At 34.5% G+C, this 17,626-nt stretch overlaps 1 protein-coding gene across 8 annotated transcripts in view; it reads left to right on the forward strand.

Moving 5' to 3' along the window:
• The window catches only part of ATP11B (ATPase phospholipid transporting 11B (putative)), a 131,400-nt gene that overhangs the window by 86,309 nt on the left and 27,465 nt on the right, over window positions 1–17,626 (forward strand). For all 8 annotated transcript variants that reach the window (XM_063621735.1, XM_063621736.1, XM_063621738.1 and 5 more), the window contains 6 exons: window positions 3,514–3,667; window positions 4,909–5,011; window positions 8,382–8,527; window positions 9,576–9,635; window positions 11,208–11,335; window positions 13,014–13,152. In XM_063621735.1, the coding sequence (XP_063477805.1) occupies window positions 3,514–3,667; window positions 4,909–5,011; window positions 8,382–8,527; window positions 9,576–9,635; window positions 11,208–11,335; window positions 13,014–13,152 (730 nt within the window). The remainder of the gene's footprint in view (window positions 1–3,513; window positions 3,668–4,908; window positions 5,012–8,381; window positions 8,528–9,575; window positions 9,636–11,207; window positions 11,336–13,013; window positions 13,153–17,626) is intronic.

The following is a 17,626-nucleotide window of genomic DNA, read 5'->3' on the forward strand; positions in this document are numbered from 1 at the left end:
TAATCCCAACACCCTGGGAGGCTGAGGTGGATCACTTGAGCCCAGGAGTTTGAGATCAGCCTGGTCAATATAACGAGACCCTGTTCCCACAAGAAATTTAAAAATTATCCAGGTGTGGGGGTGTGTACCTGTAGTCCCAGTTACTCCGGAAGCTGAGACAAGAGGATCACTTGAGCCCAGAAGTTCAAGGCTACAGTGAACTGTGCTCTCGCCTAAAAAATAAAAATAATTTTAAAAAATATTTTTCTGATTATAAAAATAATGTCTACTTGAAAAATACTGAAAATTGTAAAGCTTATGCAGTAGTTAATAACAAAGTCATCAGAAGATTATTATTTGTAATTTAGGCTATTTTCTTTAAGTCTTCTGTATGTAGGTGGTTTTAATGAATATGCTAATCATTAGTATTTGTTTTCTTTTTTGTACAAAAGCTGTATTATAAAGCATAGAGTATACTCTTAAAGTGAATTTTAGGCTTGCCGTCTTAGTCTGTTTGTGCTGCTGTAACGAAATACCTGAGACTAGGTAATTTATAAAGAACAGAAATTTATTTCTCACAATTCTGGAGGCTGGGAAGTTGAAGATCAAGGCACCAGCAAGTTGTATAGTGAGGGCTGCTCCCTGTTCCAAAATGGTGCATTATTGCTGCATCCTTCTGAAAGGAGGATTACTGTGTCCCCACATGGTGGAAGGGACGAATGGCAAGAGAGGGCAAATCTCTGAAGCCTCTTTTATCAGGGCATTAATCCATTCATGAAGACAAAACCATTATGACTTAATGGCTTCCAAAAAGGCCCCACTTCGTAACAATGGGGGTTAACTTGCCACATTAATTTTGGAAGGGATACGACATTCAAACCATAGCACTTGCTATGTGAAATTTACGTTATATTTTAGAGATATCTTTTGATGGAATACATTTTATGAGATAACCATGTAAGTCAATAGGCCCATTCATTCACAGACTTTCAGGAAATATCTATTCTAAAAATCTTGATAAAAATCTGTCGCACAAAGAATTTCATGCCTTTGAAAGCTTTAGTATATATATCCATTCCTTCACAAAGATATATTGTCACCTGTCTAGGCATTTGGAACAGAGACATAAGGTGTGTTGTTTACGCCTTGGATACTTACAGTATGTAGGGAAAACAGAAAAGTAAATATGCTGTCATAGTCCTATCCCTACAGAACTGTATCTGAGGCAAGAACAGAAGCTCTGGAAGGACAGAAGAGAGAAGCCTAGCCTAGACCAGGGTTACCAGGGAGAGCTCTGAACAACGAATGACTGTGTTGCCTCCTGTGGGGCGAAATGTTCACTGGACAGAGAGTGACACTAAGAAGCAAACGGGAGGCTGGGCACAGTGGCTCATGATCCTGATTTACAGGCACAATGGCCAATAATCCCAGCACTTTGGGAGGCCAAGGCAGGCAGATCACTTGAGTCTAGAAGTTCAAGACCAGCCTGGGCAACATAGTGAAACCCCGTCTCTACAAACAATACAAAAATTAGACGTGTATGGTGACACATACCTGCAGTCCCAGCTTCTTGGGAGGCTGAGGTGGGAGGATGAATTGAATCAGGGAGGTTAAGGCTGTAGTGAGTTGTGATCACACCACTGCACTCCAGCCTGGGTGACAGAGTGAGTTGCTGTGTCAGAAAAATAAAGGCAGCAAAGGGGGCAGTGCATGCAGATTCCCAGAGCTGAGAAAGAGGAGGGCATGTTCAAGGAAATAATTACAAAGTATGGCCAGGGAGTGGTATAGATGGGACAGGGTATGAAGAGTAGTGATGCATGAGGGCTACAGAGATGAGTAAATGCTACCTATGTGCGAGAGATGTAGGTGCTTTTCCATATTTCTTAAATATTATCCCATGGATTGTAAGATCATAATGTGATTCATGAAGCCTGTCCAGAGGAAAACCTAATTTCATGTGACTTGGGAACTTTTCCTAGGAAAACTGATCTGCTCTGTCCCACTCTTGACTGCTAGCATTTCTGAGGCCTGTTCCTCAGGTAGTGCTTTGGACAGGCTGAAGACATTGGAGGCAGCACAAGTTGCCAAATAAAGTTTGGCCAATAGGGAAGAAAAATTGTCTATATAGATGTTGATTTCAGATACTGGAGAGTTAGTAATAATGAGAAAAATACATTTTATAAAACTTTATGGTGTGAAGTGAATTGCTTACCACTTATAGCTACAGTACAATACAACAGTGATTAGGCATACTATGAAAGACATTGCTTTAACTTACCAAAGTTTCTTGCAAGACTAAAATCTATCAATGTATGTTTAGCTTTTATAGCTTGTGCTCATTTAATAGTCTTCTCACTTCTTATTTTTAAATGGAGGGATAGTTCTCAGCAGAGTCTGCTGTTCTGTGAACCTTTGGTATTTTCTTGTAGTGTATATAGCACAGTGCTGCACTGAGTACTGGCTTTCAATGACATTAAGGAGCTTACATCAAAATGTAAATCTAGATATACTTCCTTCATCAAGAAAGTGTTATTACCAAAGGAGAATTGCGGGGGAAGCAGTTTAATAAAATAGTGTGCTTAGTGATTTTGTTGATTTACATTCTGATGTAGGCTCCTTATCTCTTCCTGGCAACAAATAGTTTGCCCACTTTCCAGCAGGGAGACTGTACTTGGAGTAGCACCTACATAGCATATGCCCACATGTGAGGTGTTATCCATCTTCTACCATAGTAATATCTGGCATTACAATCCATCATCGGTTTCCTATCGCAAGACAGTACTGTTCCTTCATTCTTTTCCTTGCTTGTTATGCATATCGTGAATCTTGCTCGTGGGTTTTCCTGAACATCCTTGATTTCATAGAGTTTTTTTTTTTAATTAGGATTTGCTGAATGTTTAAATAATGTTTCGGTTTTTGTAAGACTTTTCATATAATTTGGGAGAATATCCTCAGATTATGTATTACAATTCACATTTTAGAAAATATAATTACTGTATCTATATATCAGTTCATTGTAAAATTGAATATTAGGCTGGGCACAGCGGCTCATACCTGTAATCCCAGCACTTTGAGAGGCTAAGACGGGCAGATCACTTGAGGTCAGGAGTTTGAGACCAGCCTGGGCAACATAGTGAAACCCCATCTCTACTAAAATAACAAAAATTAGCCAATCATAGTGGCTCATGCCTATAGTCCAAGATAGGAAGCTGAAGCAAGAGAATCACTTAAGCCCAGGAGGTCAGGGCTGCAGTGAGCCACTATACTCCAGCCTGGGTGACAGAGCAAGACCCTGTTTCAAAAAAAAAAAGAAAGAAAAATTGAATATTATCTGTTTTACTCATCAGTGACTCAGTTCTGCTTAATTTTAAACTTAAGGTAATAAAACAGTTTGTTTCCTGACATAACAGTCTTGTAACAGTAAGGGCTATGGGTAAAAGATCCATCTTTCAGTAAGAATGTGTTGTTCTATATGAGTGTAAATAATATGGCTTCAAAGTATCTTACAGAGAATATAATTATTTTCTCTTTTAGAATTACAGAGGATCATGTGATTCAGCATGGGCTGGTAGTGGATGGGACCAGCCTATCTCTTGCACTCAGGGAGCATGAAAAACTATTTATGGAAGTTTGCAGAAATTGTTCAGCTGTATTATGCTGTCGTATGGCTCCACTGCAGAAAGCAAAAGTATGTATATGTGTTATAAAAAAGTCCCATAAAGCTATTTAGATATAAACATATTATTTAAAGTTAATGCCTTACATAGTTCCATTTGGTGATGTGCAATATATAAATTTTGCTAGGAGTCAGTCACATCTCATGTTGTAAATTTTAATCATGTACATCAGACTTTTGGAATTCTCAGAGTGAGTTTCAACTATTCATAGTGACCCAGAAAACCTGTGATGAGTAGCAGTTTGTGATCTTGCAGAAATTACACTGTGATAACTAATGTTTCACAAGTTAGCTGCTTAGCGAGTGAAGGAGCCTAGGAGACATCAATTATTTGCAACTTCAGATGGTTCTGTTGATCTCTGTTTATTCTTGCATTCTCTTGAAGTGATAATTCTTTGTTACTTTTAGCTATAAAGTGATTAAGTAGAGCTTTAGTATAAAAAGTTGAAAAGCCAATTAACTTGTAATGTAAAGCTTATTTATAGGAAATATTTAAATTTCAGCTACCTATGTGATTCAAGTGAAAGCCTATATAAACATTTTTTATAATTCTAAATTTGGAATTTGAGATCTTAGACTATTTTCCACAAATATCCTTTGTAGTACACATCTAAATACTGATTATTTCCCATATAGATCTAATAAATTAAACATCTAATTTTTTGGGCTTCCTGGAATTTTGTTACAGTACTGATATTATGACAATTCATGTACCCCAGTCTTTGGAGACTAAAACTGGAGACCAAACAGAGCAAATTCCCAGGTTCTTTATAAAAGTACATTCAAGAATTCCAAAGAAACATTTGTTTTGAGTTCATTGAATTTAATCTTGATTGATTTTTTAAAAGTCTTAAAATTTTATTACAAGAGGAAACAATCATTTCTTTCATATCAAGTGAAAAAATAATTCCTTAAGAAAAAATTTTGCCTAACAGTTCAATTAAGTACAGTCATTTTTTACACAATTATTATTAAGCCTTCTAAATATTTAAGCTATATTTAAAAGATTCTTGTTTCTCATCATAAAATCCAAAGATAATTCTCTGTTTTATTATAACATTTCTGAAAGACATTTCTAAAATCTTAATGGAGATACCCTCAAAAAAATGAACCTCAGTGCATATTATTGTCTAATATAAAATTAAATATTTCTTTCATTAATGTTCTTACTAGAGTCATTTCAGATAAATGACTATATGAATGCAAGAAAATTGAAATTGTGTCATAAATAACCAATTCATTATGTCTTTCAGGTAATAAGACTAATAAAAATATCACCTGAGAAACCTATAACATTGGCTGTTGGTGATGGTGCTAATGACGTAAGCATGATACAAGAAGCCCATGTTGGCATAGGTGATTGACTTTTCCTGAAAAGTTTTTCCTAAACTTTTAAAGTTGGTGGTATTATTTGGTGGTTTTGAATTTTCTTTTTGTAGATTAAAGTGTGATATCAAATTTGTGAATGAAAACTAATTGCAACATGGTAATTATATAGCACAGTGTGCCCCATCAGAAACTTACTATAATTAGGCTGGGCGCAGTGGCTCATGCCTATAATCCCAGCACTTTGGGGGGCTGAGGCAGGCAGATCACAAGGTCAGGAGTTCGAGACCAACCTGACCAACATGGTGAAACCCTGTCTCTACTAAAAATACAAAAATTAGCCGGGTGTGGTGGCACGTGCCTGTAATCCCAGCTACTCAGGAGGCTGAGGCAGGAGAATCGCTTGAACCCGGGAGGCAGAGGTTGCCGTGAGCCAAGATCGCGCCACTGCACTCCAGCCTGGGCAACAGCGAGACTCCATCTCAAAAAAAAAAAAAAAAAGAAAAAGAAACTTGCTGTAATTAAGCCCACTATTTAGTATATTTTCATTCCAAATTTTAGTTTCAGATTTTAAAGGAAATAAATACCACATTAGTGAATTTTATCTTTGCCAGTTATTTTTCATAATAAAAGTAGTTTATTTTTACATGTCATTTTGTACCTTTTAAAGTACTTTCACATGTTATTTTATCCTTTTTAAATTCTAAATTTGTGATTTACATAGTTGCACTTATGGTTCTTGTTTTAGAATCTTACTTTTATTCAGTGGTATTTGTGCATCTAAAGATCCTACAGTGCATTTAAAAGATAATTATAAAGACAGGAAATTGTACCAAACCACGATAAAAATATAAAATCTCAAGTAGTTTTCTCATTTTAATAAGCTTTATCCTTATTCTTTTCTATTCTTGCCTAAAACTTTTATTAGATTCAGACTGCTAATGTCATTTCATGATATTGAATTTATTAATCCTTTCCTTTTTAGCCATATACTCTTATTGTATAAATACAGAGCAAAATGAAAAGTGTGGGCATGGGATCTTTTATGGAAGGATAAAATTTGAGAGTTAAGCTAATTCCTGTTCTGGAATAGTCTCTATAATGTGCTGGATGGGAAGTTATCAGGTCTGATATTTTCCGTGTGCCTCTCAGATCAACTCCTTCCTCTTTCAGATAATTAATTCTTCATTTTGAAAACTTAATTCTCCTTCTAGTTTGTATACCGTTATTTTCCATAAATCTTCATAGCAATTTGATGATAACTTCCTATACCATACATTTAAGGCCATAAAAAAACTACAATATTTAAAACAGTTTGATTCTGTAATGATAACAGGCAGACCAGTGACTAGAATACATTCAAGCATCTGGAAATTTAGAATATAACAAAGGAGATATTTCAAATAAGTGGGAAAAGAAATTATTTAGTAAAAAAAAAATGGATAAAACTGGTTAATGATTTGAAAAAAAAGAGAAGTTGAGTCTCTTTCTATTACTTGTAACAAAACAAATTTAAGATGGATTAGGATTTAAATAACTTATAAAGACCCTAAAAAGTAATAGAAGAAAATTAATGAATAATTCTGTTATTTGAGGTATGAAAGAGTCTTTTGAGGACAACACCAAAGCAAGGAACTATAGTTAACTATAGGGAAAAGATCATGCAGAGTTTTGTAAAAACTCCCAAAACAAATTTTAAAAACAAAGGACAAACTAGTAAAGAATATTTGTAAAATAGATGACAAAGTTTTAATAATCCTAGTATACAAAGTATTAACAAATTAATAAGAATAAGAAAAACGTTCCAGTAGAAATAATGTGGAAGGTTGTGAGCAATCGATTATCACAAAAGGAGAAATCTAAAAAGAATACTAAATGTATGAAAAAAATGTTTAGTCTCTCTAACATTCCAAGGAATGGAAGTTAAAATTGCCTATCAGATTGGCATCCATTATAAACATTGATAAACCTGGACTTGGTAAATGTATAGATTAACAAATGATCTTATACAATGTTAGTAGGAGCATAAGTTGGTATACCCTGCATTATTATTCCAAACAAAATTTTAAAGTATGCCTATTGACATTGCAATTATGAATGTAGTAATTTCTTCTATGAAAAAAAATTGAGCATGTTGATAAAGATATACGTTACAAGTATGCATTTGAAGCAGTGTCCATAATCTGTTAAGCAACAAAAGCAAGTTGTAAAACAATCCTTTTTTTTTTTTTTGATACAGAGCTTCACTCTTGTTTCCCAGGCTGGAGTGCAATGGCTCGATCTCGGCTCACGGCAACCTCCGTCTCCTGGGTTCAAGCAGTTCTCCTGCTTCGGCCTCCCAAGTAGCTGGGATTACAGGCGCCCACCACCATGCCCAACTAATTTTTGTATTTTTAGTAGAGATGGGTTTTCACCATTTTGGCCAGGCTTGTCTCGAACTCCTGACCTCAGGTAATCCACCTGCCTTGGCCTCCCAAAGAGCTGGGAATACAGGCGTGGGCCATCACACCCAGCCTGAGCCACCGTGCCCGGCCTGAGCCACATTTTCATACGTGTTTTTGTATGTATGAAATACATACACACACAGACTTGAAATAAGCAGAAGGAAAATTTCCAAAAGAATGCAGACTAAAAACAGCGGTTTTCTCTAGGGATTATGAATACAGTTTTTTTTTTCATTGCTTATACATTTTGAAACACTTTCATCCTTTTATGACAAAAGTTTTAGTTTTGAAAAATAATTTTTAAAAGTTGCTTCTAGATTGAAAATACAAACTTGGCAATGACTCTTCTTCTCTTTTGAAACCTTAAGGATTATTGTAACCATTAAAAAAGTATTCATATTTGTCAGAGGAAATGGGGCACTGATTTCAAATGATATTGTACATTTTAAAAAATTTATTTATTTTAAATTCATACTTTTGTTTTAAAAAACACACTTTGACTTATTCATGGAAGTGTTAAGCAAACTCAAATGACTCATTTTGCTAAACTCAAATGACTCAATTTGAATATTTTTTATATTCAGTGAAAATAGTGAAGTATTTTATAGCATTCTGTCCATCAGAAGTCTGTTACCCAGTACTTGTGCTTATTAGTGTAATAATTGATGTTCCTGCTAAATCCTTAACTTTCAATATTGTTTTTTATATTATATTTTATCTTTTTGTATTCTAATTCTTTAGAAGTTGGTGTTATGTGTCTGATAAATATCGTAGCCTTATATTAATTACATATTTAAGTAGAACAACCTTTTGGACATCTGCTATCTGCTGTATATTAGGATTTAATGTTCCTAAGTGCATGTTCAACTATTATAAATAATTAAGATATTTGCAGATTTATCATGAAAATTACACATAGTTATCAGTGAACATGTCTTTTGTCCCTTTTATTATAGGAATCATGGGTAAAGAAGGAAGACAGGCTGCAAGAAACAGTGACTATGCAATAGCCAGATTTAAGTTCCTCTCCAAATTGCTTTTTGTTCATGGTCATTTTTACTATATTAGAATAGCTACCCTTGTACAGTATTTTTTTTATAAGGTGAGTTTCATGTATTTAGAATCAATTATTGATACAGTAATATGAAGTTTCAATTTAAGGAATGTTATAACCATATACATTTCTCTTTAAAATAGTTTCAATAAGTAAAAATAGTAGTATTTTGTCATAAATCTATTCTATACTGACAGCAAATCAGTGGTTGCCTGGGCCCAAGGGTTCCATGCAAATTAGGACACAGTACATTTGATATCTTTAAAGTTATTTTGTCCTGAACCAGCAATAAGTTTTAACACCAATATAATGGTTTTAAGTAGAGTTCTTAGCCTTTTTATGCTGTGAATGACCCTTTAGTAGTCTAGTGAAATGTGTGAGCTCCTCAATATAGAGCTTTTATATGCATAAAATAAAATACATAGGGTTACAAAGAAACAAATCATGTTGAAATACTGTCCTGTCTTTGGGTTCTTTTGTACAAGGTGGGAGTCTGCAGAACCCACATTAAGAGCCCCTGTTACCAATACATTTAATAACCAGAGTGTACTATGTTGCATATATTTCTATAATTGATAACTACAATCCAGTGATAGAACACAAGTAGATTGCATATTGCTATAAGATGATGGCAGTTTTTTTCTAACTTATTTTTCTAGCTTTTACTTGTAATATGAATATATTGAGATGGAAAGAAGTTTCGATAGTTTGATTTATTGTGTGTTTTAAACATTTTTGTGTTGTAAAGATATCATAGCCCTAAAGTTTGAGTAAATCTTACTTATTGTACTATATATGAAAAGTATTGAGTAATAGTTTGAAGGTTGTAAATTCAAAATTACAGTGTTGCTTGGCAGTGAGAAGAGTCAGGGGTTTTTTCATTTGGATGTATGCACTGTTGCTTAGAATGTTTTTAGACATTTTTTGATAAAATAGGAATCCTGCATTCCTGTTATATATGGACAAGTGCTTATCCTTTACTTGCCATACCAACTGAGATTGTTTTTGGACACTTTAATAGCCATTTTTTTTATTTTTTATTTTGTCTTTTAAACCTAAATATTTTAATTATTTTCCATTTAATCTTGTTTTTCAGAATGTGTGCTTTATCACACCCCAGTTTTTATATCAGTTCTACTGTTTGTTTTCTCAGCAAGTAAGTAAATAGAAACTTGTGTTTTGTGTTTTGTCCTTTTAGAGTAAGGTATGTATGTTCATATTTTGATAGATGTTTGAAGGGACTTTTTTCATTTTTCTTAGTCCTGCAGGGAACCAGACAAAACTTTTCTGTTTAGTATATTTAACCAGCATTACATTCATAATATTTATTTATTCTGGTTTTCAGTTTGAGGTGAGTGTTAATACCAAAATATAATTCTGGATGCTTTTAAAAATAGATTATAACCCTTAACAGCTTATGAGAGAATTTTGATAACTTATTTGTGATATTTTTGTAAAATCCAAATCAAGCCAGGCCAGATAACTTGGAGGTTCACCTCATTTTTATTTTTGATTCAAAATGTCTTAGATTTGGAAGGAGCAATAGTTTAGTCCAGGGATGACATATAGGTTTTATCTCAGAAGCTACCTTTAAATAATTGATGGGGCACCTAGAGTATATTGAAAAGGTTTCTAAAGCTGCAGGCTCAGAGGGAAAATGTAATTTGCTAGCAATAATTGTAATGGGCACAGGGTGGGTCTTTGTTTGCATGCATGTCACATATTTACCAGTCCTGATCTACTTTGTTTTAATTTCTAGAAAAGAAAAATGAAATCCACAGAAATTAACTTGCCTTGCTAAATAGCTTAATGACTAAACTATGACTTTGACCTACTGCTTCTGACTAATGTGGCAGGCACCCTTTTCACATACCATACTATACATCTCAAATTTATCAAGACACTAGTTCTAATTTATTGAAAAAACAAGAGCTTAATTATCTTAAGTTTTTCATGAGTTTTTCCTATTCTTAACTGCTGTTTTATCCTGTTTACAGCCTGTAACTCTAAATTCCAAATATTTGGTTGGGCATTGATTACCAGTAGAAGTTTGTTTACGTAAATGAACTAAAGAATATGCTAAGACAATATGACAAGGAAAACTGACCTATTTTGATTAGGTTTTCTGGAGAGTTTATAGTGTAATTTGGGAGGCATTATTAATAACAATAAAAACAACCTGTAAAGCATAGGCAAAGTGCTAAGTGATTAGTACCAACAGTGTGGTACCTGTGACTGTTTAGAAGAGCAAGATATCATTAAGGACTTAAGCCATCGTGCAGAGTTTCATGGAAGAAGATAGTCTTGTTCAGTGCCTTAAAGGAAGTGTAGTGTGTAGACAGGGAGACAAAGCCATGAAAGATAAACTGTATGTGTTGCATGTGGAAGGAGTAGTAAGATGCCTGGAATACATGGAGGAGAATTATGTAAAATTACTTCACAGTGATCAAATTGTGGAGAATCTTGAAATGTTCATCTAACTCACGATAATTCCAGAAGCACCTGACATAGCAAAATATTCCAGTTCTCATAAAGAATATCAACCTAGGAACATTATATGTTTATGTCAATGTTAAAAACGTTAGAATTATTTAATTGGAGTTACTAAAATGGATTTTAGTATAAATTTTTAAAACTTTAATTTTGTTTTTAATATGCATAGTTGTGATATGCATAACAGTAATGCATAATTCAGAATCTCAACATTCCTACCAATTTCTCTTTCTAGACATTGTATGACAGCGTGTACCTGACTTTATACAATATTTGTTTTACTTCCCTACCTATTCTGATATATAGTCTTTTGGAACAGCATGTAGACCCTCATGTATTACAAAATAAGCCCACCCTCTATCGGTAAGTATTTTCTGGTATTAAATGGCCTTATCAGTTTTTTTAAGTAAAAAATAAGCAGATTTATTTATGTCTTGGTGATTAATGCTTTACTAAGGAAAGTTCTTTAGTTGTCCTATGATTTACAGTTGTTGAATATCAGAGAAAAAAGGTTTCTTTCAAAGAGAAAATTTGAATAATTTTTCCAGTGTTTTTTTAAGAATGAGCACTTTCATCCTGGGAATGCACTGGGCAGTTGTGTAATTTGCACTTACTGTCGCAAACCAGTAATATTCTATTTCGTGTGCACAAAAGAAGTTATTCATAATTGGTAGTCTCTAGAATTCCTAAAAGTTTTTTTCTACTTCAGCGAAATTTATGAGTAATAATTAGTGCAAAATCCAGAGGTGAGGACATTAATTCCCACCCCAGATTCTCTGCTTTATTCCTGCTTCCCCAGAACCAAGTAATCACAGAGATGTGATTGGGACCTGTTCCTCAGGACCAGCTATGGTATTCACCATAAGCTCTTATAGGGATAGCTATTGAAGTACCACTTATAGAGTCATCTCATTATCTAGATTTGGATTAATTTACTTCGATTCCTCAGGCTATCTAGGACAGGACTTGACCTAAGATTGGCATAGATTGTTCTTCCCATAATAGCTATTATTAGAAGGGAAGTTAGGAGCATCAGTGCTGAACCTAACTCAGATAACCTCACTAAAAAGAGACCATTATGGCAGAGTGACTGAATGTTAACGGAAGAATATAATAACAGATAAACCAACTTTTCAAAATTAAAGTGAAGTATTATGCCTATGTCATATTTCTTTTTTTCTTTTTTGAGACAGGATCTTGCTCTGTCACCCAGGCTGGAGTGCAGTAGCAAGATCGTAGCTCACTGCAGCCTCAATCTCCCAGGTTCAAGCAATCTTCCCGTCTTAACCTCTGGAGTAACTGGGTTTACAGGCACACACCACCATGCCTCACTAATTTTTTAAACTTTTTATTTATTTATTTATTTTAGTAGAGACAAGGTTTTGCCATGTTGCCCAGGCTGGCTTCAAACTCCTAGTCTCAGGTGATCCTCCTGCATTGGCCTCCCAAAGTGTTGGGATTACAGGCATGAGCCACCATGCCCAGCCTATCATATTTGTTGTTTTTTTTTTTTCCTTTTGAGACAGAGTCTCACTCTGTTGTTAGGCTGAGTGCAGTGGCGTGATCTCGGCTCACTGCAACCTCTGCCTCCCAGGTTAAAGTGAGTCTCCTGCCTCAGCCTCCCAAGTAGCTGAGACTACAGGCGCATGCCACCATGCCCAACTAATTTTTGTATTTTTAGTAGAGACAGGATTTCACCATGTTGGCCAGGATGGTCTTCATCTCTTAACCTCGTGATCTGCCCACCTTGGCCTCCCAAAGTGCTGGGATTACAGGCGTGAGCCATCACGCCCAGTCTTCCTATTTCTTTATCAAATGAAGAAATGTATTTGAATGTATTATGTGAACTATAAGCTATTAAACAGATGTATGATATTATAAGCAGTGGTTTATAAATTTGGATTTATTTATTCTTTGTGCTAATATTTTCAAGCAATTTTAATTTAAAAATCTATCTTGTTTTTTAATTATCAAATTATAATAATTGTTTAGTGGGCAAATAATAAATGATCCCTGATATGTTTCTTTTTCTCTTTAACAGAGACATTAGTAAAAACTGCCTCTTAAGTATTAAAACATTTCTTTATTGGACCATCCTGGGTTTCAGTCATGCCTTTATTTTCTTTTTTGGATCCTATTTACTAATAGGGAAAGATACATCTCTGCTTGGAAATGGCCAGGTAAAGTATATAGTTTTTTTAAAGAATGCTTGTTAATATTTTATGGGTTTTTTATAGCTTTTGTCATAAAGTAAAATTTAATTTAAATTATAGAACTTCAATTATTAAAATGCAAATATGAAAAGGTTTAAAATTTTTTGGTTAAATAATAAAGTTTCATACAAATGAAAATTGACAGGCAATACAGTGTAATCTCAAAATGAAACTCAAGTTAGTAGACAATTTTGCTATTCAAAAATTAGCTCACACGGGGGATATGTTATTGCCCCTGCATGCTGTTCACCTTAGTATTGTGTTTTATTGATAGCTGCCATTTATTTGGTACTTACTTTTGTGCTAAGTACTTTATATGCCCCATCTCCATTAGTCCTCCCAATAATCTTATTAGAGAGGTATTATTACTCCCATTTTTCAGATGACAAATGAGGACTTAGTGTTTGTTTGCTTTTAATTGCATTGTTGTTTGCCTAGGAAATGCTACCATATTCTTCATTGCACACTCACAATTCTAAATAGATGTCATAACTTACTGTTTAATTTGGCCACTTTTCTGAAGTATGAAATTAGGAAAGAGTGCATTTTAAACAGTACACTGTTACACTGTGTTCTGATTGGAGTGCTCATGTTGAGAGACTCTTGGCAGAGCTAAACCTCTTTCAAGGCTTAACTAAATGGGTTAGGAAGGAAAGAAATAACAGCAGTGGTAGGGACTCTGGTGGACTGGAAATGGTTGTCACTCTTAGTTTCCCTTTTCCATTCCATCACTTAAGTATTGCAAAATATGTTTGGAGATACAGACATACAAAATTTGCAATTGGAAGAATATAAAGTTTTATCTGCTCGACAGATCTTTATTGAAGACCAGCTATTCCCAAGTACTATACTAGGCTCTGGTAAGTAACTTGGTCATGGAGCTTAGAATCTTGAAAAGGATACAGAAAATGAGCAAGTAAACTAATAACAAAATATACCAGTGTAATAAAGGAAATGGGTTTCAAGTGTAGAGGCCTTAACCTTGCAAAATCCATTTATCTTGTAGAGTAGGGACATAAATATAATTGCCACTTCACTTTTGAGGACATATTTAGACTGATGTGGATGAAAATATGAATCTTGTAGCATAAAGGTTACAGCACTTCCCAAATAATAACTACCCTTTGTTGAGTTTCTTTCTCTATGCCTGGTACATTACATGTATTTGCTCATTAAATCATAACTCTGTATGAGAAAAATATCATTATTAATTTTTGCATGTTAGAAAATTAACCTCAGAGAGGTTAAGAAACTTGCCTAAGTTCACACAGTAAGCAAATTACAGTAATAGAATTCAGACTCCAGTCTATCTGACTTTAAAACCTACATGCCTTTAGGAGATATACCTAATGTAAATGACAAGTTAATGGGTGCAGCACACCAACATGGCACATGTATACATATGTAACAAACCTCCACATTGTGCACGTGTACCCTAGAACATAAAGTATAATAAAAAAAAAAAAAACCTACATGCTTAGTCATGATTCTCAGTTCTTTTGAGAAACAGCTGTTAGCCTGGTGCCCTTCTGCACAGTCTTACCATCAGTGCAAGTGCCACCAAATATATAGACATATGAGTGAGTATGCTCACTTCCACCTGAAATAGTGGGGTGAAAACCGGACAGAATTAAGAGGGGAGAAGACTTAAGAAGAAGGAAATTTGGATCTTCGTCATTGGATGAAAAGGACGTTAAAGATATCTCGTATTGCTAGTCACTACTTTCTTTTATTTTTAAAAGTAGTATGTGCCCATTGTGATAAGTTTGAAGTTAGTAGGAAAAAGTATAAAGAAAATAAATCACATGGTGGCCCTCTGCCCAGATATTATTACTTTTATTATCTTTACATACTTGTTTCAATTCTTCTTTTTTGTTATTTTCATTAACCTCATAATTTGTGTCCCCTTATTTCTTAACATTGTAGCCTAAGTGACTTTGTATGTTATTAAAAATGCTTCAAGAACATTTTTTCATGATTACATAATACTCTATTACATTGTCATAATGTAAGTATTCCCTTAATTTGAGGATTTGTTTCTAATTTTTAGTAACTTTAAAATAAAATCTTGGACATTCTTTATACGAAAGATAAAACCTTGAAGGATAAATTGTTATTGGCCATTAGTATAAAAGCTTTTTTGTCTTTACTGTCTATTGAAATTAATCTGCCACTCCCTACCTCCAATACTAGGTATAGTAGCAAAGCAGCACATGTTAGAATCAGAATTGGATTCATATCCTGGCATCTGTAGTCATCGTTTGAGTGATTTGGGATGAGATAACCTCTCTCAGACTCAGTTTTCTCACCTGTAAAAAGACACATAATCCTCACCTTATAGGTTTGCTGTGAGGATTAAATGACGTATTATTTGTGCAGCATTAAGCATAGTGGCTAGCATATAGAAGTATTCACTATGTCTTAGCAGTGTTCATTGTTATTTTTACTATTAAGTCATTATATTGGAAGATCCTGTCCTAGTGAATCCCACCCGGTCTAATTCTCCCAGAAACTCTCTCTCAGCTGTGAAAATCACCTTGCTGGCTCTCAGAACGTGCCATGCTAATCTCTAATTCTAAGACATTGCTTATGTTCCCTCTGTAGAAGGCTCATGCTTCCCTCTCTAGAATGCTCATGCTTCCCTTTCCCCAAGATTCTCTCACTGCCACCTGTTCTTCACAGTTGAGGCCACAGACCCCTTTCCGTTTGGTCCATCTCCCTCTTATGTGTCCCTGTGCTAAAAATCCTTTTAGACATCTATCTAGGCCGCGTCTCATTGCTTAGCACTGAGTATGTTGAATGCTTCCTGTTTTCTAAATATTGTTATTGCATGCCCAAGTTATCAGTAAACAATTGAGGGCCTACAGCAGAAAAAGTTACCAGAGGGAAGTGCTGAGAGGAGTGACTGGAGGCAAAGATGAAGTCATTGCAAACCAAGTGATCCTGGGAGAGAAACAGGAGGAAGAGTTGCAATAGTTTGGGTTTAAGGGTAGAACAATTCAGGGAAAGTTAAGACTTTATCCCATTTTTTTTTTTTTTTTTTTTTGTATTAGGGTCTAGCAATTTTATGTTAATTAATTTTCAACAAATACTTTTGAAGTATTCACTAATTCTTAATTTCAGTTTAGCTTAGGAAAGAACTAGTCATTCTTCATGTATTTCTCTCAAATCTTTTTAACAGGCCTTTCTTTCTCTTAGTAAAGTGTAAGTCTTGATCAATTTTCTCTAAGATTTGGAAAGACTGGAAGAATGTGTATGACATGCCTGAGTTCCTGTCATGTATGTCTCTAAAACTGCTTTTTCATGGGCACATCTTTACCTTCAGAGCACTATGAAAAAGATATTCCTTTACTCTATTACTCGTTAATGAGTTGCCAGAGAACAAAAGTAGTGTTAATAAGAAGGCTGAACTAGTGACTAATTTTTAACTTTGTTTTTTTTTTCCTAAATAGTAGAAGAGTTAAACTCTCACATAAAATTTGCCTAGCCCTTATCCAGTCTTAAAGTAGTCACAGTATTTGAATATAAGTATTAGTTAAAAAGTAGGGCTTGTCTTAACAATACAATAATATTGTCTTACCATGGACATTTGTCAAGAAGTCATAGATTAGTAATTCATTGAATATATTATTTGAGTAATCTTTTCATTTTATTTTTTAAAGTTAAAAATAAGCTTACGACTTTGTTTTCTTGTTTAGTTTTTTATTATTTACTTATTTTATTTTACATGAATAGGTTCTTTAGTGGTGATTTCTGAGATTTTGGTGCACCCAAGCAGTGTACATTGTACCCAATGTGTAGTCTTTTATTCCTCACCCCTTCCCACCCTTTTCCCCAAGCCCCGAAAGTTCATTGTCTCATTCATATGCCTTTGCGTCCCCATAGCTTAGCTTCCACTTATGAGTGAGAACATAAGATGTTTGGTTTTCTATTCCTGAGTTACTTCACTTATAATAATGGTCTCCAATTCCATCCAGGTTCCTGCGAATGCCGTGATTTCATTCCTTTTTATGGCTGAGTTGTATTCCATGGTATATGTGTATACCACATTTTCTTTATCCACTCATTAATCGATGGCCATTTGGGCTGGTTCCCTATTTTTGCAATTGCAAATTGTGCTGCTATAAACATGGGTGTGCAAGTATCTTTTTTGTATAATGACTTCTTTTCCTGTGGGTAGATACCCAGTAGTGGGATTGCTGGATCAAATGGTAGATCTACTTTCAGTTCTTTAAGGAATCTCCACACTGTTTTCCATAGTGGTTATACTAGTATATATTCCCACCAACAGTGTAAAAGTGTTCCCTTTTCACCACATCCATGCCAGCATCTATTTTTTTTTATGTTTTTATTATGACCATTCTTGTAGGAGTAAGGTGGTATCACACTGTGGTTTTGATTTGGATTTCCCAGGTAGTGATGTTGAGTATTTTCTCATGTT

This window comes from Symphalangus syndactylus, chromosome 17 (genome assembly GCF_028878055.3).
Source record: "Symphalangus syndactylus isolate Jambi chromosome 17, NHGRI_mSymSyn1-v2.1_pri, whole genome shotgun sequence".
NCBI lineage: Eukaryota > Metazoa > Chordata > Mammalia > Primates > Hylobatidae > Symphalangus > Symphalangus syndactylus.